The following is a 26,881-nucleotide window of genomic DNA, read 5'->3' as shown; positions in this document are numbered from 1 at the left end:
TTTCATTGATAGAAAACTTAGCACTTCGGTAGGGTGTTGTTTTTTTTTTTAATATCACTTAATCCAGCTAAAAACACATGCAAAGTAGGTTTGTTTTTTGTTTTGTTTTTTAGTTGAAACACAAAACACTTTAAACCCATTTAATATACTCAGAGATCTACCTTCCCATTTAATACTGTCCACATTTTATAACATTATCACTGCCTTCTGGTTCCATTAAGATGAGAGAGTTGGCTCTCTTTTTTTTCAGAATCACTAATTAAACATTTATTGCATATTCAAAATACTAAAAATGAGTTTATAATTTTCTTAATTAAATGATAGTTTATGTATTATGCTTTGGAATTATCTAAGTCATATGTGGGTAACTTTACAAATGCATACATCTAATGTATACATGAAAGGACTAGAAATTTCCTTCAATAACTTTATTCTTTATAAAATATATAAATTAAAAAAAAAACAATTCAACTTCTAAGAATCACAACATTTAACCTAGACATCATCTCCTAACCTTCTTCTTCTCTTTTGTACATGAAGAAATTGATAAGTATTATAGTTGACTTCCCCAAGAAGATACACACCAGTAGTGGCAGAGTGGGGTTGCATTCTTAAAGGCATCAGAATCATAAAGTGTTGGGGCACCTGGGTGGCTCAGTCGTTAAGCGTCTGCCTTTGGCTCAGGTCATGATCCCAGGGTCCTGGGATAGAGTCCCGCATAGGGCTCCCTGCTTGGCGGGAAACCTGCTTCTCCCTCTCCCACTCCCCCTGCTTGTGTTCCCTCTCTCGCTGTCTCTTTGTCAAATAAATAAATAAAATCTTAAAAAAAAATCATGAAGTGTTTGAACTGACTTCTTTGAATATTAATAGTAGGGATTTCAGATAAATGTATCTGTCTTCCAAAAGGCTTGGCCCATATGTCTGAATATCTTTGTTCTCAATAAGTAGATTCCCTCCCACTTTATCCCTAGGTGAGAGCCAGGTGAGAATAAATGAAAATAAAAAGCCCCTTAGACCACAGAGTAGCATTTTTGTTATACATGATCCACATTCCAAACTACCACACATTTTTATACTACTAGCAGTTTCCACCATATCTGAAATGTCATGTAACCTTGCATTTCCTTTTCACCCATATAACTCCTACATGTGGCAGATATTTCTCTCTGCAGGAAATAACACTTACAATAGGACTTTATAATCTTAATAGAAAAAATAAAATAGCAAGGCAAAATTCAAATCATTTTGGAGTTACTATTCTTTGCTTTTTTCCTCACTGAAAATGAGAATAATGAGACCTCTGAAAACTTAGGAAAAACGTGTGACTACGTCCATTCATGTTGGCCCTGATTTAAACCATCATATGCCACTTAATACACTATGGCAGTAAATTCTATTTTTGAAGCTCTTTACCATTATTACCAATGATGACCAAACTCTTCATTCTGCAAACATTTCTTAGAAATCTTTTCTGTTGGAAAACAACCATTTTAGCACATTTATGTTTAAAAATAATGTGACAAAAGTGTGGGCAGCCAGAATTATCCATGTTATGATCACCAGAACTAAACTAAGCAAAACAAAATTGAAACAGCTGGTTTTCTGAGATGGTTAGGATTTTTAGAATCTGAGATTTTGGAGGTCATTTCTTTGAACAGATAAAGTGAGGAAGAAGTTAGTTGTTAAATGTCAGGGAAACACCCCCTCCCAACTTTATCACAATTATAAACTGCAATTTTAGTCCCAAGCTCTGGGTTTTGAGATTCCTCTGGGCAACAAGGTGTGATGTTCACCTTTCCTAGCACCAGAGAAACAGACTAAATTTCTTTAGAGAGTATTCTTTTCTGTCCCTTTGTCTCAGCATCACTCAGCCTGGCCTCAGTGAAAAAGAAGATAAGGATTATGCCCCACAATACCTGCAGGAGTGACCTAGTTTCCTTGCCCAGAAATTTCTCCATCTGGTTCCATAATCCTGCAAGAATGACAGTGGAGACACTTTGAGAAGGGATAAAAATCCAGGTTTGAATCATTAGGTCTGGCACATCAGTAAAGAAATGTATCTGTGCTGACTCGTATGGGGAAAAACAAACACACAAACCTAAGAAGGGCCCCTGGGGTTCCCTGAAGTGAGAATAACCAAGCATATGTTTGTTACACGTGGGACTGACTGACTAGCAGTTGGTGGCATTTCATTAGCCTGTTTAGATTCTGTATCTTTGGTGGTAAAATGAATCTCTTTGAGGGAAATACCCACAGCCTAAAGACAGGGACATTTTCTACTCTGAAACTGGTCACCATATCCTTCTTTCACATACTCTTTCCCTTTCTTCTCCTATCTTTCTTGCCAGCCCTCAGCTCTGATTTTCTGTCTGTTCTCATTTTCCACTCCATACAACTGGAAGGGTCAGTACTTTTGGCACGCCTCAGATTCACTGCTCACTCCGATTGGTAGTATAGCTTGGCAGTACATTCTGTCCTCAGGCTATACCTGACAAGTTTAGGTAGAAACGGGAAATCCTGAGACAGGTTAATGCAAGGTTCTGAGAGAGGAAGTTGTCTAACAGGACTCACCCAAGAAAATGTATTCCATCAATGCCGTTTTGCCGAAGGCATTGCACTTGAGCAAATCAAGTGTGCTTTCCCTCTGCATCAATCTTCCCTTCATCCCCTGGTTAGTTTTATTTTATCCAGATGAGCAGAGATGGAAAGAAAGGCTATTTAACAGGAGCCCTCTGGCTAACCATGGAACGACCTGGGTGGCACTGAATGAGAGCCCATTGCCACAGCAACACTAATGAGCTGTGCGACAGTCATATCAGAAAGAGAAGGGAGTGTTCCTCAACACCGCTGTGCCCTTTTCCCCAAAGAAGAGTGTCTTTGTTTTGAACAAGGGTGAGATGCTAGGATTATGACTGCAGCCCGGAGATTGTTGGAATCAGTATTCGAATAATAAATACAGAATAAAGCACTGCTTGAAAAGTCCTCCATTTCTTCAGTTTTTGACCTAATTTAACCTTAAAGAATATAGGTAGCACTCTGTGTTTGAGGGGTTTGAAAAAAATGAATAAGAAATCTTATTAAAAAAAAAAAGAAAACCCTGACCTTTCTTGCATAGACACTTGTTAATACTACATTATCACACCCTAAACAAAGGTATTTAATAAAAGTTGTAGATAGTAATTAAAACAAAGATGAAATGAATTGTGTGAAGAATTACTTATAACAAGGCACTATTAATGGTTCCTATGCCATGAATAATCATTGGAAAAGTGAGACACAGTAGGTGAAATTACTTTTTCTCTGGTCTTTCTGTGGTTGACTTTCATTAATGAAATATTAATCACAGCTTAACACTACAAACAGCCAACACTATTTTTTTTTTAATTTGAAAGAGAAAGGAGATGTTGGTCTTGCATTGTGCTAATTCTCCTTCCGGGTGTTAGGCTAACTTGGAATCTTAGAACAAACTGTATTTGTCTGCCTAATGGGAATATCCAATGCAGGCCTCTTTGTAGCCATCAGTCATATAATCTTGGAAAGAGGAAAAAGGGAGTATGGATTTAGCTCTTCAGCTTGAGGCTCAGTAGTTTCAGAGGTTTTCTCTGTGGTAACCACATTCATGGCTATTGGAACTCTATTAGCATTGACTGTTAGTGGTACTCTGTCCTGTTCCTCACAAATTGAACCAGTGGATAAAGGAGGTTTGCTGAACAGGGACTCAAGTTTCTCTCTCCAACACCCCCCTTAAAGCCTAAAGGTAGAGGTAATGAAGAATTTAATTCTAGACAAACTTTGAGATCATTCACTTAAATAAAAGTTTTAGACTTGAGGAAACAGTCTAGGCCAAGAGAGGAAAAGCAACCTGAACAAGGTCACAAAGCTGGTCTGTCAAATGGTTTAAAATAGAAAGTTGGGAGGGAGAGGGGGCTGCGTGACTCTTTGCTTTTTAAGTGTTTTTATTGCTTTTTTATTTTATTCTTACATTTTTCTTTTCTCCCTATAGGAAGAGGGCAGAGTCTGACTCTAGAAAGAGCAGCATACCCAACAGTAAGGAGGTCCCTTCACACCATCCAACAGACCCAGTAGAACTGAGGCGCCTTAATTTTCAAACACCAGGTAAGAGGCAGGACTCAGCTTGTCCATAATACAGTATTTGCTGAAAGTTTTTTGGCCAACTGATATTGTTCTGAGAGATAAATACATCTCTTTATCTAGAACAATTTTGTTTATCGTGATTTTAATTGTAATATTATTGAGATTCACCATACATAAGTCTTGAAAGGAAAGTTCTTTTTGCAAATCTGAGGTGGAGTAGACAAGAGAAAACATGTAATTCATCTTCAAATTTTGGAAAAACTATAGTCTTGCAAGAATATCTACCATTTGGGGGGTTTAACACAGTTTATTATTTTTAATGACATCTATCTGGCAAGAATACAGTTTCTCATAAAGTGAATGAATGGGTGGATGGGTGTTGCATCATTCATTCCATGGGGAAAGAATAGATTTATTTTGTATTTTCCTATTAATTTGCGTCTATGTTTCACTGAAGAAAGGTGGGGTAAGAGGGAAAGAAACAAAGTGAGGCAAAAATTAGTTTCTTTTAAAAAATTACCTATACTTCATATAACTGGCCAATTTAGGTTTCTTGTGGGGAGGCACATAAAGTGATTGAGGTTAAGAAAAATATACTTGTTTCTTAAAGAACATTAAGTGCTTCAACAGAGCAAACATGTCATTCCTGCTAAGGGGCATTTTGTACAGTATTATTAATTCGAGGCTAACTTTATTTTGCTTTCTTTCAAGTAAATTTTATTTATACCAAATGAGTGGAAAATCATAAGTAGTAAAGAGATAGAAAAACATAAAACTGAGTGGCACTGTCATAATACCTAAGGATAATTAAGAAAGTAAAGAACTGATCTAAAGTCTGATTAAAATTTGGTTATGTTATTGTTCACCAAATTGTTGGCAAATGTGTCAAATGGACTTCCTAACTCACAGTAGGATACACTACAAATTTATTAAACTACGCATTTGCAGTGAATTACTTTGACTTGAATACAACGTATTGTGTTTGGCATATTTTCTCTTTTACATGTAGACGTATCATAGTAACTAGTAACAATTCAGTTGAAAGAAGCATCTGGCATTTTCAAAGTGGCTATACAAATCATCATCATAAATGTGGGTCATTTTTAAAGTTCTATCTCAAAGGAGGTTAGACTTTTTAAAAATCAGGTTTTTTTTAAAAGCAAAGATATACCTCCAACAGCATAAAGGTAGAAGAAAATGTTCATGTAGCCAAAAATCTCCTGTATGTATTTTTTTTAAAGACTGATAAATGTGGACTATGCACGTGTGATGATGATTAAACAAACCTATGCAGTCTTCTGGGATTGTTGTAGTCTCGTAGATGCTCCCTGTTGAGTCTTTATCTAGCTATCCCATTAAGGCAACTGGATATGATTTGAGTTTCTGTAGTAAACCTTCTCAGTTCACTTTCTGAAATAGTAGTGTACTACTTCTTTAGGCTATAGGCAACTTCATAATAATGGACCCAGGAATTCATGCACTTTTCAATTTGGCCAAACCAATGTATAGAGGACCTAAAAGCCACATAGATGATGTGTTATAGGATTTCTTTACAAAAGCAGCACATTGTGGAAATAGAGAATGACTGTTATTTTGCTGCTCTGCCCTGACGCTTCTGGCTTTTATGTGAGGTGTGATCTGTATTGGAAACAACCTTGGTCTTCTAGTAGAGACAGAAGCATAGCATAGGGTGAATGGAAAGTCAAAGATAGCCCCAGAAGAAAAAGAGCAGTAAGAGTGCTCTCCCTCATCTATTCCAGCACCAACAGAGTATGTTTCCAGGCATAAATAGGAAGCATGAATGGGAACTGTGTAGAAAGGATTATTAGCAGAGTGCTGGCAACTACAAACAAGGAAGGGAATAGAAATGACTTCAACCAAGAGACCTCCATTTATTAAGTACTTCTCGCTTTTATGGGCAATTTTGCAAATATGGTCTAATAAAAAAAAGTTTATAAAGAATCTAATTTTCCCAGTGTATGTGGGAATATGAGATCCATTTATGGAGAGAGCTTGTTAAATTTCACAGAAGTCGATGGAAAGGAGAATGAATGTTGCAGTTGAAGGGACATTGCTTATCTCATCAATAGATTTACAAAACTGAAATGGGGGCCTAAGTTTATAGGAGGTATCATTTAATGAAGGTTAGACTTATTACATCAAATGGGTAATGAAATAAAGTGGGCAAAATCAATAAAGAGGGAGAAAGGGGTTTAATAGAGGAAGAAAATAGAACAGGAGATATTGTCCTAAGGTCCTAGCACATCTGCTCACTGAGGAAGCACTGTGTTGTGCCTTTTAGCTCAGGTAAGCAATCTACTTGAGCTTGATTTATTGAAACAGTCTATTTACCTCCCAAGCTCCCAGGTCTGCTGTCCTGAAAATTTCACCAGTTGACAAAGAATATAGACTCAGCTATTAATGTGAAATTCATAATAATGTGACCATTTGCTTCAGCCAGTACAGATTCTAAGCAATGGCTACAAATCGCCTTAATTACTTGCCAATAGGATAATAGGTAGCGTTGTTAACCAGATAACATTTTTGTACTTTTTCCTCTCCTCTTGTTCACAAATAATCAATGGCTTTCCTGCCTGATGCAATAAAATGATCCCTTTACTAGGTGTTGCACAGCAAATGATATGATGCTCCTTAATTTTTGGATTTTAAACCCTCTCACTGTCTGAAATGTGCTTTTATATACATCATACCTTTGGAAGTAAAATTGTTTATCCACAAACATAAATTTTGACCATTCTTATTAATGGTATGCATAAGTAGGGAATTAATCACCCACACCTTCACTCCAAACCAATGACTTTCAATGAAATAAAAAACCTGTGATTCATGTATCAGCCCCTAGCCACCTGAACTTGTTCATGAAAGCAAGTTCACTTCCACTTCCGATGGATCTGTTGAGAAAGATAAAATACCAAACAAAGACTTCCATTTGAAATGGAAGGTATTTCAGAAGGTAAAGGAAGCACATCATTTAGTTCACTAATTCTATAAATTATACTTTTGTTTTAAAAAAATATCTTGGGAATGGAAAAACTATTTACTTTTTAAGTATTTCTTGTTGAAGAGCCTAGAATATAAGGAGGCAGATGATTTTCCCTCAATTCTACCCCTACTCCAAAGGTATTGAAAATACATTCCAAAGTCCATATAAATACAGTATCCTGAAAGTTTAAATACTTCAAAGAAATATGCCCTTCACTGCAATACTACAGACACACCTATCACCAGTTCAGGAAAAGGAAACATCAGATTCCTGTCCACTGTCTCTCCACTAAGGCACCAAGTAAAGGCAGAGAAATCTGTTGTTTTCAGTAGAACCATCTTTGCAAGGTTGTGAGAAAAAGAAAAACATTGCTTTAGCACACTCTCCAAATTTTGGATGACAGTCTAGTCACTGTATTGGTGAAACGCTATATTCAAGCATCTGAACAGGGCGAGGAAGGCTAACACCCTCAGGAGAGCGGGTAGTACTCTGTTTGTAGGTGTTTCCCATGAATATGCTTATTAGCCGGAATACTGTCTGTTAGAGTTGACAGTATTCAACTCATTTATATTTAGAACCTAAACTACACAATCTATTAAAAAATAGATAGTTGGCAATAATTAGTCATCATTTATTGTTACACTGGGTCAGTAAGAACTAGTATGAAACATGCAATTCAAATACCATTGTTTGTATCACCCATGACCTGCAAAATTAGAGTCCTAAGTGTATAAGAAGGTATCATTTAGCTAAAGTTAGACTTATGACTTCAAATGGAAAACTGAATAAAATGAGAAAAGGAAAGAGATGTTGTCGAAGAATTTGATAGACTTATTAACTGCTAATCAAGTTTTACAAGTCTGTAAGCTCTACAGAGGAAGGGGAAATACCCACTTATTAAAAGATGGTTTTAGGGGAGCCTGCGTGGCTCAGTTGGTTAAGCAACTGCCTTCGGCTCAGGTCATGATACCAGAGTCCCGGGATCGAGTCCCGCATCGGGCTCCCTGCCCGGCCGGAAGCCTGCTTCTCCCTCTCCCACCCCCCGCCTGCTTGTGTTCCCTCTCACGCTGTCTCTCTGTCTCTCTCTGTCAATGAAATAAAATAAATAAAATCTTTAAAAAAAGATGGTTTTAAAATAAACCTCTATTAATCCTCATACATCTTTGTGGACAGCAGTAGCTGGGTGTGCACTAAGATGAGTTGATAGATGAGTTACATGTTAAACCAAAGTGAACTGTGTCCATTAGCCTAGGTTGGGAGGAAAGTTCTTTTTGTGTGTAAAAAAATGTTTCCAAGTCTTCTTATAACCTGTACCTCAAATAATTCTTGTTAATTACAAAAGCAACACACATTTATTGGAGGAATTGTGTAAAGTAGAAAATAATCTTGTTAACAATTGTACATAGGTTGTGGCTACACAGGTGTTCATTATAGTAAATATTTTGTATGTTTGAAAATTTTCATAAATTGGAAAAGGTGAAAAAAGCACATTTAGAAAATAGAAATTACTCTTTATCCCCCCACTTCTTATTTTTCTTCTTTTTGAGGGGAGGCATATTTAAAATATAAGTAAAAGATTCCCTATAACTACTCCAAATTTCCCCCTCAGGAATAGTTACCATATACAGCCCCATGATATGCTTCCAGATTTTTTCACATGTATATACAATTCTTTAATTAATAAAAATGTATAGCAGGTCTATAGACAGACAGGTGATATACATAAAATTTCCTGTTTTAACATTTAACTACATAAACATAGACCTTTTTCCAAGTTAGTGTATTAGGTTTTATCTCCTTCTTAGCAGCCAGTGGTATTGATGCTATTCTCTTCTACAGATGACACAAAATGTATTGACTCATTACGTATTAATGGAAGCTATTTTCCATGTTTCACTCTTGCAAATAATACTGCAGTAAGCGGTACAGAGAGCACACATCTTTTCACATCTTTGTTGCTACCTCGAAATATTAGACACCTGGAAATGCAAGTACAAGGTCCTAGGGTAGGCACATTTACCATTTTGATAGAGATTGCCAATTACAGATTTTTTTTGAAATATTGTAAAAAGCCTTTACTTACAGTGTGGCAGCCCCTCTGAGCCCTGGCCTCCAGCATTGGACAGAAGACTAAAATAAATATAATATCATCAAAAGATGATGATATATAAGAAAACCAAAGAAGCTACTGATATGTGTTCATATATCTACTTTTTCCCAAAAAAGCAAATTTAGAACTTCAGCATCTCAGAGAAATAAGCTTTCTTTCTAGTACAAAGGTGTAAGGGAACATGTAACTAATAGCATCATGTAGTAAGCCAGTCAGTACCTTTCTCTGTGCCTATGAAATTCTTCCTCTCTGCAGCCTTTTGGTTGCCTTGTCAGTTTCCATCAGAAAAGTTCTTTTTTTTTTCTCCTGTGAAATTGTTTCTTCTAGTATTTGTACCTCTTTCTCACATCCCTCTCTCTGCACCCCCCCCAAAAAAAACCCACAAAAAAACCTTCAAACAAAAACAACAAAAAACTCCAGGATTTGTGCTTCCACCTTTTAAGAAAATAAATTTAAAAATTGATAATCAGATGTTACAACTTTATGTTGTTACTTATGACTTATTAACTGCTAATCAAGTTTTACAAGTCTGAAACTTGTAAAACTTGATTAGCAGAACAGAATGAAAGCCTCGTTTTCATTCTGAGGATGACCTTAATATGTTTTGCCCTAAAGCATACATGGATGGTAGGTGATTGATGGGCTGTGAAAAACAGTAACAAACTGGTAAAAAGTTATCATATCAGAAATAGCAGTATCAGCTATCTCACTTACATGAGAACTGTGCCCAAGAGACCCTTCTCTGTTGTTCCATATGTTTAGACATCCTGTCTACAGGAGGTAGAAGTGAGAGTTATAAAGAAGGAAGTGACTCCAGAAGTTACCTGGCTCTGCAGTTTTATTTTACAGATAAAAAATTGAGGTTCTTGATAGCAGGTGATTTGTCCCTATTAGTAGATGGCAAAACCAGAAGAACACTTATCCATATTCTAGTCTAGGATTCCTTCTCTTGTACCATCAGAATCCCACATATTCTCCTCCTCTTTCCATGAAACATCCATTCTGCCATTTTTACTTGTCCTAGAATTGTGATGGAACATGATACATATTGATGTGTCTTAAACAATGATTCTTGAATGCTGTGCTATCTTTGCATATGATATATACATACTGATTTAGAAGATAAGTCAGTATAGGTTTACTTGGATTTCTGTATAATTAGCTTCCAAAGTAAATATGTTGATCACATCTTTGGTTGATTATTATGGTCTTCTACTGCTGTTATACTAATACTTTTCCCATCTCCAACTGGCTTTACTTTTTGCAGCTTTGAGCAGTAATTCAGTCCCCTACGCCTCCCTGATTGGCTCTGTGTCCTCCCTCTCTAGCCAAACCACCACTCAGTCCATATATGATAATAACTCTCTCCCACGATTCGCTCGAAAAGGTCTAAACATCTTTGTCTCTTTATTTTCTCTGTTAAAGCACTGTAATGGATGTCTACATCAGTCCATTTCCATTTCCAGATAAGCCTAGAGTCTCTTGTGCCTTTGCATTTCCATTCTTGTCATTGGGGGTGCCTCATCTGGATAAGATCACTTTAACTATTAGACCACTGTCACCCACCTATTCCCTCCCACAGAATATAAATTAGTTCAATTCTACCACCTTTATGGAAAAGTTCCAGAAATGGGCTCCAACATTTTGGTTCAAATACATAATTATATCTGCAACAAAGAGTTTCTATTTCTAAGCCAACTCATTTTTATGGGATCTTCCATTAAGATTTTAGTTGACTGGAAGCTATAAACACTAAAACACCACTTATTATAACAGTGTACTAAAAGGATTGTCTGGAAGAAGCAAAATAGTTTTTTACTTAACTTACCAGAACCATTGATAATTTGACATTTGAGATAATGGAACTTACTAGGTGGCTTTCAATAAATGGCACAATTTCTAAAACGCCCATAAAATAATCACATGTCTTGTTGACTTATGGTCACCGTTCCATAGCCTAATACCTTCCAAAGAGTCCCAGGACAGCAGAATGTCAACTTGGCTTCCAGTTTGAGCTCCTCCCCCATTCTTTTTCAGCTCCAGAAGCTTCCCTGGGGGCATGCTAGTTCAAGTTTTTCTAGCCAGCTGGAATTTGTACCCATAAGACATGAGTCAGCGATGCTCTCTCATGGTATTCTTAAAAATTTAATCACAAAGAAATGAAATGTAAATCACATGAAAAGTGAAAAAACATTGGAAAGACACAGGAATCACCAAAATTAGTGGTGGATTATTTTTAACAGAATCTGTGAAACATATCACTTCAGCTGGCAGACTGAACTAAGATGTGCTGTCCCTGTCACTGCTTTCTTTCTTTTTCCATCCCCTTTCCCTCCTTGTCCATTCACCATCTGCTCACTCTCCTGCATTCATTTCCCATTTGTGGACAAAGATGTTTACACCTGAAGTAGATTGTAGGTTTGCTGGGGTTGAAAAATGGGGACCTGGGGCAAATACCACAAAACTGTTAGTGTGGCCATTTATAAATGTCCAGGTGAAGGCCACAACCCCAACCTCTACAATCTGCTACTAGTGGAAACATTTTTGAAACTCAGTTTGGTGTCTGATTTTGTCATCAGTGATTATCGTCTATGAACTGTGGTGCATGTCATTCTTTGTGTCCATGTTTGCATGTGAATGTCAGTCACCTCCAGGTTTGTGAAATATTAAAGCGATCTTAATCAAGTCACAATGTCTAGTGAATCCTGTAAAAATGTGCAACATTTTTATCAGTCCTTTAAAAAAAGTATATCAGACTATCCATTTCATTTTTTTAACAAATTCGTTCTATTTTATTTTATTTACATCATCATTTCCTTTGCAGGTTCAGATGATTCCGGTTACCCTGGTAACCTTCATTCTTCAAGTTAGTTTCCCTTGATTATGCATAAGTCACTTTATGTTTCCTATCAAGCTACTACTCTTTCCCTTTTAGGTCTTTCTCAGTGTCTGTTTTCTTAGTTCACTTTACACCATTTAATTCCACACAATTTCCATTTCACACAGTGCAGGAGAAGGAGTTTGAAATGACATAACAGTCATTACTCAAAGCAGAAGTTGACATCAAGCCTGACTGTCAGTTTTCTCCGCTCTAACCATATTGATTCATAGCACAATAACGCTTTCTTTTACACTAGGAGTGTTAGTTTGGGGATTATGCTTGGTGACTTTTCATTTGGCTACAAAATTCATCCTTCCAGAGCATGTCCTGCTTTGAGTAACCAAACTATCTGCCTGCTTGCTCACATTAAACATCTTTACTACTCACATATTTTCAGGCCATTTCTAACTATAGTATTCTCTATATTTTGGAATAGTCACCATTGTTTTGCATTTGTTTTCAAATGTGTTTCTTCTTTCCTTTTAATAGGTATGGCTAGCCATCCTCCAATTCCTATCTTGGAACTTGCAGATCACATTGAAAGGTTGAAAGCAAATGACAACTTGAAGTTTTCCCAGGAATATGAGGTATTTCAGTGCATTTATACTTGCAAGTAATTTTAAGAGTTGTCCCTGTCTTCTGTTCTTAAAAACTAACTTCACTGGTGTTTTTTCTTTAAAACATGACTATGAATCAGATATAGAATTTGGTAGTAAATAGGCAACTTAAAAGTGTCTGTAAAATCAATATAGTAGTTGCAGTTTTAAGATGTGTTGAATATCTGATATTCAATGTTACTTAATGAGGTTGATTTTTCTTTTCTGGTTTTTAGTTCATAGAATATATTGAATTGATAAACTTCCTTGTATACCAGATGGGTGCTAAATACACTAATTCATGGCCAGAAGCTTCCCTGAAAAAGAGAGTTGACAGGGAATAAGTCGATTTCTCTGTATACTTAGTTTTCCTTGACCCTAAAACCCTTTAATTATGTACACAACGTATATGAGCATGATTTTAGCTTTCAGTCTTAAAATAATGCCAGAATTAATATTAAGATAGTAATATGTTCCTGAAAAGTTGCCTATTTTTGAAGCAATGGTGAACTGAATAGTATCTTAAAATTCCAGAATCCTTATAAGTTCTGTGTGAATTCTTGATGAAAGTGAATGAAAAGTCTTTGTATATTTGTGTGTATTTGGACATTGTGGTATTTATCAAGTAGAAAGTTTTAAAATTGGGTATTTCTGATATTCCCCAGCAATAGGGACTCATTCTAAAACCAACTCATGAATTGATAACTAAACCATCATTATTCTTTTAGGTCAAATTTGACTTAGCATAAGATTAAAAGGTAAAACTAGAGTCTTGTTGTGCCAAACAACAAAAGATTGTTGGGTACTGATCAGTCCAAATACTTCCATAAAGAGTTTCTATTGATTTACTTAATGGGAAAGTCTTAAAACACATCCCTGTTACCCTTTTGGTTTCTGTTGTATCAACTTTTTTTTTTCTTAAGTTTTTATTTAAATTCTGGTTAGTTAACATACAACGTATTATTAGTTTCAGGTGTAGAATTTAGTGATTCATCACTTACATACAACACGTAATGCTCCTCACAACCAAGTGCCTGTTGTATCAACTTGAAATGAGGCCGTTGGATTAGATGGTCTCTCAGTTCCCTACCAGTTCTAACATGCTTAAAGGATTCTTTTTTTTTAAGATTATTTATTTATTTCAGAGAGAGAGAGATTGCACGTGCGCGAGGACGTGCACAAATAGGGGAAGGGACAGAGGGAGAGAATCTTCAAGTAGACTCCCTGCTGAGCGTAGAGCCCATTGCAGGACTCCATCTGAGGATCCACGAAATCATGGCCTGAGCCAAAACCAAGAGTCAGATGCGTAATCGACTGAGGCATCAGGCACCCTCAGTTCTAACATTCTACCCTTTCAGTGAGAATCTCTAAGAGGATCCCCAACCTCAAGTGGCTCTATGGGTTTCAAGTATGTGAAGAAGGTCCATGTAAGAAAATCTGGAGTAGTGGGGCCTGTGGCTATCTGGATATTTGCATGGACTTTCTGAAGTCTTCAAATTGTCACTTTTTCATTATTTTAAATTAGTGTGCGAAGCAAAACATATCTGTAGCCCGATGGACCTCCACCCTTAAGATCCAGGCAGGCTTTGGGCGCCTGGGTGGCTCAGTTGGTTAAGCGACTGCCTTCGGCTCAGGTCATGATCCTGGAGTCCCGGGATCGAGTCCCGTATCAGGCTCCCTGCTCAGCAGGGAGTCTGCTTCTCCCTCTGACCCTCCCCCCCTCTCATATGCTCTCTCTCTCTCTCTCTCAAATAAATAAATAAAATCTTTAAAAAAAAAAAAATCCAGGTAGCCTTTTTTATTCAATTTGAATATCCAGCATCTTTGTCAAATATTCAGTAAGACACAAAGGGACTTTATTTTTCTGATTGGCTAAACTATATATTTTTTTTATTCTCTTCCCAGCATTCAGAGGAACACTTTTAATTTTAGGAAACTCACACTGGATTGTGAATTGTGTTATTTTCTCAAATGGTCTCCTTCTTATTCCTTCCCTGTTCTACTTGGCCATAATGGCTATTTTTAAATTATGTAGTATTTTTTAAAACAGTTTCTGTAGGTTCTAGTTTGGGGCTTGAGGCTGCAAATTGAGTTTTTAAAAAAAAGAAAACAAGGCAGATGATATGTGCTACCTGGAGCAACATAAAAAACTCTTAGAAATCTTTTACCTTTCCAACCTGCTCTTTACTGTTATCATGATTCTTCTTATTCTCTTGTTATGTGATATATTTCCTTCATGGCCCCACTTTAATGCTTGATTTTGAATGATATAATGGGTCACAAAAAATTAAAAATTGATAGCTCAACCTAAAAGTCAGTAATTCACTCACTACCAATATAACTTTAAACCATTGACAATATTTGCATCACTCAAGAAATCTGTTATATAGGGCGCCTGGGTGGCTCAGTCGTTAAGCGTCTGCCTTCGGCTCAGGTCATGGTCCCGGGGTCCCGGGATCGAGTCCCACATCGGGCTCCCTGCTCAGCAGGAAGCCTGCTTCTCCCTCTCCCACTCCCCCTGCTTGTGTTCCTGCTCTTGCTATCTCTCTCTGTCAAATAAATAAAATCTTTAAAAAAAAAAAAAAAGAAAGAAATCTGTTATATACATTGACTACAATAACCAGCCTCCTTTTAAAATGGAATTTCTCTAGAAATACTACATGTAAAGATACTGTAATGATACTCATTTAGCCTTTAAATCAGAAGTGTTCCTTAAAAGTAGTTATGAACTGCATGCTGCCAATGTTCCCATTAAAAACTCCCCCAGTAGCCATTGACATGATAGCCCACACTGACTTTTCACCATTTATCATGACGATGGTCTGTGATTAAAGCTCCCTGGGCATGAATTGACTCTACTGTGCCTTAACAGCCATGAAGGAGATATTTAAATGTTTTATTCATCTGTGATAATAAGATAAAGACCTCTATATAATATTTTGGGCCACAGACCAACACTTTGAAAAAAAAAATTGTATTTTACTTGTTATCTTCCATATAAATTTGAATAGATTTTTTTTACTAGTTTTAGGTGAAGAAAATGGAAGACAAGGCACATTATCTTCAAACATCTAATTATTTTGGCATAATCACTGTGAATTAATGATTACTCAGACCTCTCAACAGGCATGAAACTAAATTTGATACTCTAACTCTAAGACGGAAACAGAGGTTAAAGACATGGAGGCTGCTTACACTGATTCTGAGGTCAGAATAGGAGGAAGCAGACTTAGATTTGCCCAGCATTATTAAATCATGTGAGAACTTCCTTTATTGTAAAGGAAACTGGGCTCAGACATTGGATTTAATGACAGCTGGAAGAAGAACCTGAGAAATTAGTAGCAAGAGCACTCCATCTTGAAAATATTTATAAATAGCTCTGGTTTCATTTTCTGATATGAGACTGTAAAGTTTTACTAGAATTTAAGGAGCCAGGATTTGAGGATGACATCTAGAATGCAGGGAATAAAGTTCTCCTGACATTTGGTATCTGTCAAAGCCATCGCATGAGCTGGTGAATCTTTGAACAGATTCAGAATAGTATGTATAGGTCTTACCAAACAAATTAGCTAATGACTGTGAATCTTTTGGAAGCCTAATTAAAATTCAGATTTCTGGTCCCAACACCAAAAATGCTGATGCAGTAGGTCAGCCATGACAACCAGGAATATCTGTTTTATTTATTTTTTCCAGTTTTATTGATATGTAATTGACATATAACTTTATACTAGTTTGGGGTATACAACGTAATTATTTGATATATGTGTATATATTAAAAAATGGTTACTGCAATTAGTTTAGTTAACATCTATCACCTTACAGAATTACAAATTTTTCTTATAGGAACTTTTAAGATCTACCTTCTTAGCAACTTTCAAATATAAAATATTGTTAACTATTTCCATCATGTTGCAAGTTATGTCCCCAGGACTTATTTATCTTATAACTGGAAGTTTTTACCTTTTAACTACCTTTACGCTTTTTCCCCATCCCCTACTCCACCCCAACCTCTGGCAGCCACCAATCTGTTCTCTATTTCTGTGAGTTTGTTTTTTTAAGATTCCACATATAAGTGAGAACATACAGCACTTATCTTTCTCTGTCTGGCTTATTTCATTTAGTATATTGCCTTCAAGATCCATCCATGTTGTCACAAATGTGACATCAATGGACACTTAAGTTGTTACCATGTCTTGGCTATTGTAAGTAATGCCACAATGGATATGGGGATGCAGATATCTCTTATTCAATTTACATTCCCACCAACAGTGCACAAGAGTTCTCTTTTCTCCACATTCTTGCCAATATTTATTTCTTGTCTTTTTAATGTCATTCTAAGAGATGTGAGGTGATACCTCATTGTACTTTGATTTGCATTTCCCTGATAATTAGTGATGTTGAGCACCTTTCATGTACCTGTTGGCCATGTGTATGTCTTCTATGGAAAAATGTTCATTCAGATCCTCTGCCTATTTTTTAATTGGCTTGGATTTTTTTAAATTTTGTTTTTGTTTTTGTTTTTCTATTGGGTTGTATGAGTTTTTTGTACATTTTGAGTAGTGACTCATTAGATATATAATTTGCAAATATTTTCTCCCAGGTAATGTCCATTTTAAAAGAGCAGTCCAGGTGACTTTGATGCAGGTGCTCTGAAGACTTTAATTTAAGAAACATCATTGGTTGGGGCGCCTGAGTGGCTCAGTCATTAAGCGTCTGCCTTCGGCTCTGGTCATGATCCCAGGGTCCTGGGATCGAGCCCCGCATCGGGCTCCCTGCTCGGCAGGGAGTCTGCTTCTCCCTCTCCCACTCCCCCTGCTTGTGTTCCCTCTCTCACTGTGTCTCTCTCTGTCAAATAAATAAATAAAATCTTTAAAAAAAAAAAAAGAAACATCATTGGTTTAGGGTAATATATTACAGAGCATCATCCTCCAGTCTTCATTTTATCATCCCCTGAGATGGCAAATAAACCAAAGTATAAGATTCATTTGACATGTATCACAGTCAGCATTATCATTATCAATACCAGATACATAAATCCTATTTATATTAGACTGATTGTAAGTAACTACAGCTCCTACAGTTTGTTTAAGGGGGAAAAAGGAGGAGTTCGCTTTATTTACTATAAATTATTTATTATAAATTATGTATTATAAATCCAAAGGCTAACAATATAGGTGTGCTTCAAGAACTGTTGTTTGGATTTCCTGACATCCTCTTTGAAATTTTCATCTTTGTGTTTTTATCTGGACTGACCTCATTCTTACCCTTGTATAGGCCGACTTCTTTTGTTTCTTCCACCCACATATAGAAAATGTGGCCTTTGATCATGTTTCTATTAACAGAACATTCCCCTGAAGAAAGAGACCAAATTTTTCTTTTCATTCAGATTCCAAATGCCAGAGAACAAACTGAACTCCGGTTGACTCATTTTGTTATGGAGACACACATGAGCACATGGCTGCTAACAGTCCACCCATATAGATCCTGCTCCTTCCTTGGGTTGGGAAGCGGGAAGTCACTATGGAAAGAGGCTAGTGAGCTGGGAGGAAGAACCAACAATTATCTACCAAAACACGACAGAAAAGCACTACGTTAAGTTCTGGCAGGAATAGAAATTATAAGAAACCTTTACTTCTAGGAAGTCTAGCAGGCAAAATCAAATATACATGCAAAAATAGTAAAAAGAACACCAAGCTGCTAATCCCAAATACTAATGGAATGCTGTTGGGATTTAGTAAGGGTCAGAGTGAGATGAGGAACTGGGAATGGTATTGAAGAAACAGTGGTGCTGGTAGTGGAACTAGGAAGAAAAGGAGCGAGGAGCATTTGTGGAGGGAAAGATCGAAGGCACATTCAAGGATGCTCTGTACTTTTATGTTCCAAGTGTGGACTACAGAACAGCAACATTAGCATCACTGGGAGCTCGTAGAAATGCAGAATTTCAGGCACTATCCCAAACCTACTGAATCAGAATCTGCATTTTAACAAGACACCCTGGTGATATGATTGTATAATAAAGTATTTGTAGAGTCAGGGGAAGCACTAAGGACACTTGCTATGATGGAGCAAATTGTTTCTTGTGGAGAGTTGAGTGAAATGAAGTCAGGCAAGCAAAGAGGGCCAAGAATTATAACGAGCTTTCATTGTCAGATTCACCATTGGCAAGGACGGGGTGGATTAATGGTGGAAAAAATATGAATATGGGCTTTGGACTCAGACAAATATGTATTCTGATTTGAACACTTGTTATGGCTGTGGCCTTGCACAATAATATAACAGTTGCTCACCTGTAAAATGTGTTGCTATGAGAATTAGGGAATATGTGTGTATATGAGTATGAATGTCAGGACACACATGCAGTGTGTGTGTGTAAAAGAAGGGGCTCAATAATGGCAGCTGAAAAGTTGTACTATTTTTACATAACCAGTGAAAGATTTTATGCATTTATTAATAAATTAATAGTGTTAAGTATACTCTCATTGAACAGACATGTCAACGGAAAATTATAATAAAATATAATCAGTCCTATGCCAAAAGTGTTCCACAGTATGATGAGAATACAGAGCACATTTGCATGGTGGTTTCTTCGAAATTTAATCTGTCATCGATGTATATAATGGGAAAAAAGGAGAAACTGAAATAGGAGGAACAACTAGGGGAGGGTAAATCAATTCTTACATGTTCAAATGCCTTAGGCATGCAAATAGCATTGTGAGAAGTGAAGATGCTCTGACCTCTGCACAATGGTTCCTCTGTCTTTTGTATTGTGAGGAGTGAATGGCATGGAAGCAGCCTGCTCTCTTAGTTATATAGGTAAGTCCCTTCTTTTCTATAAAAAGTTGGTTCACTGTTGACTGGTTATATTCGCTCCACCCGCACTGGTCAAGAACCCAGCACAGAGGCATCCTGGTGGTCACTAGCAAGAAAAGCTACAAAGTCAGAGAAGATGTGAAACCATCACCCGATTTGGTCTTCAAGTTGCAATTCCCCATAGAAATAATGCCCAATATCTATACTGTACTTCAGGTACATTATAGATTTTATACCTGAGTTGAGATAATAAGCTCCTTTTATGGGCACCTGGGTGGCTCACATTTAAGCGTCTGCTTTCAGCTCAGGTTATGATCTTGGGGTCCTGAGATCGAGCCCTGCATCAGACTCCCTGCTCAGCAGGACATCTGCTTTTCCCTCTTCCTCTGCTGCTCCCCCTGCTTGTGCTCTCTCATTCATGCACTCGCTCTCTCTTAAATAAATAAATAAAATCTTTTAAAAAATCAAATAAAAAAATAGCACCCTTTTAAATATTAGTCACAATTGCATACTTTCTTCCAAGTTCCTAACAGCCCACTTACAAATAGACATAAATATTTATCCAACATCTAGTTTCAAATTAATCATCACATCTCTTTTAGTAGTGTTACCTTAAACACATACATTAAAACTAGTCTGAAGAGCAGTCTTTCTGTTGGATCGAAGCAGAGTGAGAAACTGTGATTCTCAGAAGGCTTACCTTTGACCTATTTTGTTCTCACCACAAAACCCGGTCCCAACGTTGTTGCTGCCATCTGTGGATGTGTATTATCTTTTATCTCAGCGCTCAAGTGTTCTCCACCAGTTAGCATCCAGATGGGCTGAGATTTTCTTCCTGTGCTCATGGCAACACTCTCATATCTCCTGTCTGTACAGATGATAATGAACTTCTTATCTGAAACATTCCAGATATCGGTGTCCTGTCCTTCTGTTTTAATAACAGCAAGTATGTGGCACCTTTGTCTAGAAGGCTAAACTCTTCACAAGACTCTAATGAGACAGGTAACAGAAAAAGATACATTATTTCCTTCATGAATAATGAAATATATCAAGACAGTGCCAAGACATATATAGAGACATGTTAAGAAATGTTGCTTACATCATCTTTTTAAGTACTGAGAGCTGAAATAGACCCCAGAGAGCATTTGGTTGAACCTTTCCATCTCAGAGGTAAAGAACAAGAGTTGAGAAAGGAGTGACTTGCTCAAGTTCACACATGTGCTTAGAACATGTCTGAGCCAGGCCACAAATTTCCTTCTTATTGTTAAAAGGACACTGTACCTTAACCGACCTGCTCCAAAGACCTAAATATTTTACTGTTTGTTTCTTACTGTGACCTGATTTACAGGGTCCAGAAACCTAAGTCTTCAATTAGATCAATATTTATACTAAAAATTTCTATGAAAATGTCATGGTTATCAATTTATACTTCATGCCTATCCCTGAGAAAGCCCAGTGGTTTTCCTCACACGCTTCCTATGACATTTCTTTTCTCCATAGACCATTTCTTCATTCCCAATGGTATCCTATTTCTTTATAAAAGGACAAAGTTGTCATCAAAACAGTAACCACAAAAAAGAATATTTCTATTTTCCCTAGGAATAGGCTCTTGGTATATTTGACCATGTGTGCCAGAGTGAGGCCTAAATGTAGGCCTAAAGCCTTCATTACTAAATGTTTCGTAAACCTCCAAGCATTCATATGCAAAACCACTTGTCATTTCTGCTTTCAATTAGTTTATAATTTATGCATAAACTCATGAGGATGGACATGCATTAGAGAATTACACAGATACAAGTAAGAAACCAGACACACACACACACACACACACACAATTTTTTTCCCATCTTTGAATGCACTGCAACTTTCTGAAGTAAGAAAGTAGTAGATGACAAAGATCTGTTTTCATTTCTTATGCAAAGTTGAAGAGTAGATAGACCAAGGAAAAGCTTTCATTTTTAAATATTACTGACACCGGAGCCACATGAGGTATTTTTTTTTTTTAATTTTGAGCAAATTATAGTAGTTTGTGTAATGGAATGAGAAAAAAAATGACTTCATAAAATAAAAAGTAGTAATAACAACCTTTTTTATTTTGGGCCCAATGAACCAACTTCCTTCATGGGAATGAAAGGCTAAGTTTATTATTACAAAGTGGAATCTCCTGGTACTCTAGGATTGGGGGCTTGGGGGAGAAAGGCATTACCCACTTCCTTAAGTACGTGCTTCAGATTGGGTCCAAACCCCTCAACTGCCATTCAGGGCCCTCTGCTCCGTGAGCTAACAACGTGAATAGTGTACAGTCACTGGAGTCAGGCTGTCTAAGGTTGGCCCGGATCAAGCTGTGTGACCTTATGTGAATAACTGAACTTCTCTATTTTACTTTTTTCTTCTCTGCAAAGGAAGTAATCACCGTACTTACCTCCTCTGTAATTAAAAATAAATTGATACATATGAAATGCTTAGCAGAGTCCCTGATACGAGTGCTTAGTAGCCTTAGTAGCTCTTTCATCAAATACATACCATCACTTTTAAGATGCACAACAGTTTCAGAGAAGTTAAAATATGAAAAAAAAAGTCTGTATTAGACTAAACGGATCCCTGGCTTCTTCCCATCCCTATCATCGGTCAAATCCATAGGACTTGGTTGAATTCAGTAAAATAAACAATACTAAAAGAAGGAAAAAAAAGAAAACTTGCTAATTTAATGCACTGTAATTAGCACGTACTATGTTGCCTTTTCTTTTATTCTGATCATTCCCCGTGTTAGAATATAAGCTTCTCCTGGTCAGGTGTTTACGCCTTCTCAGTGTACTATTGGCCACACGGTAGCAAGCCCACTGCTGGGCATGCAGCCGATGACTAACCAAAGTATGTGTCTGGATCGGTTTCTCACTAAATCTACAGCTCACAGAAGCTCTTTGTTGCGATCACAATTGCTAGTACCAACAACAAGAGCAAACAGAACAAAGAATGTCTTTCTGTAAAAAGAGCTGCTTTTCTCAGTTGACATCCCCACCTGATATATCAGCAGTGAAGCCTTATTCTCAGAAATTTTCTCTCAGAAAATAGAGTGTTATTATCTTTAGACAGTACAGAAGTGAATACATTTTAATACAGATGCCTCAGATTTAACGCAAAACTACCTACTGATTAAACTCCCGGTACAGTTTTTATAGTAAAGATGGGCCTGCCAGTTGGGAATCTGAGAAGGTGGGGTTTTTTGACTGTTTGTTTTGCTTTGTTTTGTTTTTTTGTTTTTGTTTTTATTTTTTTTTTTTGGTTCATAGCTAGGAACCAGCCTCACCAAGTAAGACATAAAAGTGCAAAGTCCCTTTCCAGCTGGCTGCCATTCTGCATCTTGTAAACAAACCTAGTAGGACACAATGAAACTGCAGCTCACCTTAGAAGAAACACATCCCAAACCAGGGTGTGTCTGTGTGTTTATAATCGTTTATTCTTTTTGAACTTCTGTACTTATTAGAACTCAAATTGCAACCAAACCAAATTTTCAAGTTTCAAAGTTTATTTTTATTTGAACATTTAAAATATCCTTGTGCCCACTTTTTTAAAATCGCAAACATTTTCCTTACCAATGTTAAATTCCCTATCTTTTATACTTGAACCTTTTATTTTATTTTTTTTTTTCATTCTGGGAGTCATACTCATCTTGAGGGAATGTCCCTATAACTCCAGTTTTGTTTCCAATCCCTATTCTCACACAAGTTCACCATCACTAATTGGCCCTTGACCATCACTGGACATTGTCCAAATCGTCTTTCCACCTACTCCCATATGGAGCTCAAAGCTCTCAGGAAACAATTAATCCTGAAGTATTTCTAGTTCCAAAACAAGCTTTCAACTTCAAAGAGACTGTAGCAAGAACTAAAAAAGAGGCTATTTTTTTAGTTTTATTTTGATTTTAAAATGGAGTTGGAGTTTTAGGGCCAGAGTGATATATGCATGTAGAGGGAAACAGTATCAGATGCTGGGAGAGCACTGGAAGTCAAGGAAAACAAGGCTCATATTTGGACTCTGCCAATTAGTTGCTGGGTTGCTTGACCCTGAACCAGTGACTTCACCTCTTGTGGCCTTGGTTCTCGCTTACTTAAGATGAGAGTATTAGCATCCACTCCTGAGGTTGTGACAACGATGACTATCTGTCAGGCGCCTGGCTTCTTTGCCTTTCTGTACGAAGCAGGCACGTAGAATAGGAGTGGCCCTCAGTACCGTGAACTTTAAACTCACGACCTACCTGTCGGTCATTCAATAACACTGCATTTTTTTTCACAAGTTGTTTTATTTGTATAACAGTCCCTTCTTCTTTTTCCAAAAATAGGCTCTATGAAAGCAATTAGGAGAAGGTGAGCAGTGATAAAGATGGAAGGTGGTTATGATGCCTGTATATTCTTTTCATATTTTGTATGAAATAGAATTTCTGGAAATTAAATCCGCATGAAGTACCCAGAAAAGCTCATTTTCACTGAGGAGTAGAACCTGCCTCGGGTCTCTGCTGTGAATCTGAATGCCCCTAGACAAACTGTTTAACTCTCCCGATCTCAGTTTCCTTATTTATAAGAGAAGCAGTTGGAATGCTTTCATCTGTTTGATAAACATTTATTGGAAAGTAAGGAAAAAAAAGTCAAGAAATAAGTTCTGTCCTAGATAAGTCCATAGTCTCCTAGGAAAAACAGAAGAAAGAACCAGTAATTATAGGACATAATGGGTGATGGTGGGAAGGGAAAGTTTAAGAAGGGGCAGTACTGAAGAGAGGTTTCCCAGAGAGCATGCAAGTTGGACTTACTGAAGTTTGCTAGGATCGCAAGATCCCAGGCTGGGGGAGATGCACGTGCAAAGCCATGGAGATGAGAAGGGTCATGGCTTATTCAGGGGACCCCAGTGTGTTCTGTGCCTGTCACTGCAACATCGGGGTCATGCTGCTCAGTGGTGAGGCAGGAAAGGTGATTACACTCTTGAAAAGTTGTAACACTAAGGAGTCTGTATTAGGTGATCTTAAAAGGACTCTCAAGTCATGGAGATGATTTCCTGCCTCTACTCCTAAAGCTGTAAGTACCCCCAGAGATCAGATGAATGCATCTATTTCCATGGCACTTGTGAGCACAGCTTTGGGGAGGATTTGAACAATGCTGCAGAAAGGGAGTGGGACAAGGAGAGCCTATTGCTGCCCAACATAGTAAGAATGTATTTATTTATTTATTTATTTATTTATTTATTTATTTATTTATTATTTTTAGATGTCAAAAATGTAGTGGTGGTATTATTTGCCATGATTTTTCTACTGTGGCTAAACTGTTGGTCATTCTACATAAAAAATAATTGTTGGGCATGCCACCATGTTGGGGAGTACAGAGAGGATAAGAGAAAGATGTAAGCATTAATACATTACATGAACTTGTGGATTTAGCAATACCTTGGGAAACATTAGTCTTTTAGTCATCACAGACACAGCATTGGGTGTATTTGCCTTTAACGAAAAAGTTCAGGCATGCAGCATAATCAGAACTGTGTTATTTCTCACTTGCTGAGTATGTTTCCTTAATAGTGGGCATTCATCTTTCATCCAAACTCCAGCCAGAGGCTCATGGAGATTTTTGATTTAATTCATTCTAATTCCCTTCATCCACTCTCCCTCATCCCTTTCTTCCTCCCCCTTCATCCCCTCCCCCCTCATCTCCTCCCCTCCTCAGCCCCTCCCCACCACCCCTCTGTCTCCCTTATTCCCTTCCCTCTCTCTCTCTCCCCCACCTACCCACTTTCCCCTTCCTCACCCCTCCCCTCTACTCCTATCTGCAAAATATTCCTTCATACATTCTTCTTTGGTATTAAACTACATAACATTTTTAATATTATTGCGATAATATTACCTAGCTTTTCTGTAGGGCTTCACAGTCTAGAAAGAGCTTTGCAGAGATAATAATGATAGCAAATGTGTATAGCACTTACCATGGGCCAGGCATTCTTCACAACATGTTACATATATTAACTCATTCAGTCCTGCCAAGTAAGTACTATTAGTATCCCTGTGTTATAACAGAAGGGACTGAACTGAAACACAGGGAAGTTAAGTAACTTGCCCAAGGTCATGCAGCTGGTAAGTGGCAGAACTGGGATATGAACCCACATGGCTTTGTTTCAGAGTCATGTTCTGACTACTATAAATAGTTCCCTTTGATGGTTCTTTCCGCAACCATTTTCATTATGGTCTTAAAATAAAAGACATTTTATGCCATTATCTATTAAAGTGGTTACATAATATTTATGAGTATTTTCTGATACCAAATAAGACATATTGGCCCAAATTTCTGATTGATATAACTTTATTTTTGTTTTTCAATATCATGGACATTTTCGAACAACAAAAAAGGACTTGGTTTCCTCTGGGTAAGAACCTTTTTAACCAGCCTCCTCCTTCATGTACTTTATTATTTTATCATTTTTTAAATTATCAAGTTTAAAAATGATGAAAGGTTACAGTTTATACCTGAAAACAAAAAAACTAACACTGCACTCTAATGGACTAGAAATCATCAATCCACCAAGTTGACTCTATAAATTTTCCTACATAATAGTGACAGCATTTGTTTTCTGGTCTTGACCAATTCCCTCGGAAAATAAAGTGGGGAGAAATCAGAAGCAGATGTTGGAAGGATTGGAAGGTATAAAGACCCAGTCTTAACTCTCCAAGAGAGTAGTTAATATTGACTTGTTCTTGTCTTGACATTTTAAACTACAGACCAGAGTCTACTTACTTGTTTAAACCTAAAGATTAAAAGAAGTGAAGACCTATGTTGGCAAAATGCCCTCCTCTCTGCATACCACCAAATTCTGACTTCATTTAGATAAGACCCATGATGAAAGGAAAACTTGTTCACTATGATAAATTAAGCTTCATAAATATATTAAACTGATGTGTCATTTTGCCTTACGATTTTTAAAACATTTTTTCATCTATGCAAAATCCTCTTTCAAGTTTCTGCAATTTAATTTCATACAAAAGCTGCTAAATGATTTGAAAAGATAGAAGCTGTTACTTCACAATCAGAAGTTTGCCCTATTTCAAGATGGCAGGAATATACAAACTCTTTGCCTACTTATATTTCTTTCCATTAGTTTCAAGGTCCATTGTTGTTCTTTTGTTTTAGCTTTAGCTTTGATTTCTGTGAAATTGAACAGTATGTCAAGTGGCATATAATAAGCTGGATGGACAAGGCAGAATTTTAAGCATCAGATGGGTGATTGCACTAGGTAACCTTTTAGATTCTTTCTCTAAGCCTGGAATTCTGATTCTCTGATTATTATAAAACACAACTAAAAGTACAGGTTATGAAGATGAGGTTCTGAGGCCCGGTTTCCCTTTTTGTTTT

General features: G+C 37.1%; 1 protein-coding gene across 4 annotated transcripts in view; it reads left to right on the top strand.

Annotated features, from left to right (window-relative positions):
- Positions 1-26,881, top strand: part of PTPRD (protein tyrosine phosphatase receptor type D) — a 434,932-nt gene that overhangs the window by 357,069 nt on the left and 50,982 nt on the right. For all 4 annotated transcript variants that reach the window (XM_081802975.1, XM_081802978.1, XM_081802976.1 and 1 more), the window contains 3 exons: positions 4,004-4,116; positions 12,034-12,075; positions 12,580-12,677. In XM_081802975.1, coding sequence (XP_081659101.1) covers positions 4,004-4,116; positions 12,034-12,075; positions 12,580-12,677 — 253 coding nt within the window. The remainder of the gene's footprint in view (positions 1-4,003; positions 4,117-12,033; positions 12,076-12,579; positions 12,678-26,881) is intronic.

The sequence above is a fragment of the Leptonychotes weddellii genome, chromosome 14, assembly GCF_054177405.1.
Source record: "Leptonychotes weddellii isolate Sample4059 chromosome 14, ASM5417740v2, whole genome shotgun sequence".
Lineage (NCBI taxonomy): Eukaryota > Metazoa > Chordata > Mammalia > Carnivora > Phocidae > Leptonychotes > Leptonychotes weddellii.
The sequence above is the reverse complement of the archived record's forward strand: the minus strand, read 5'-3'. Positions and strand labels throughout refer to the sequence as shown.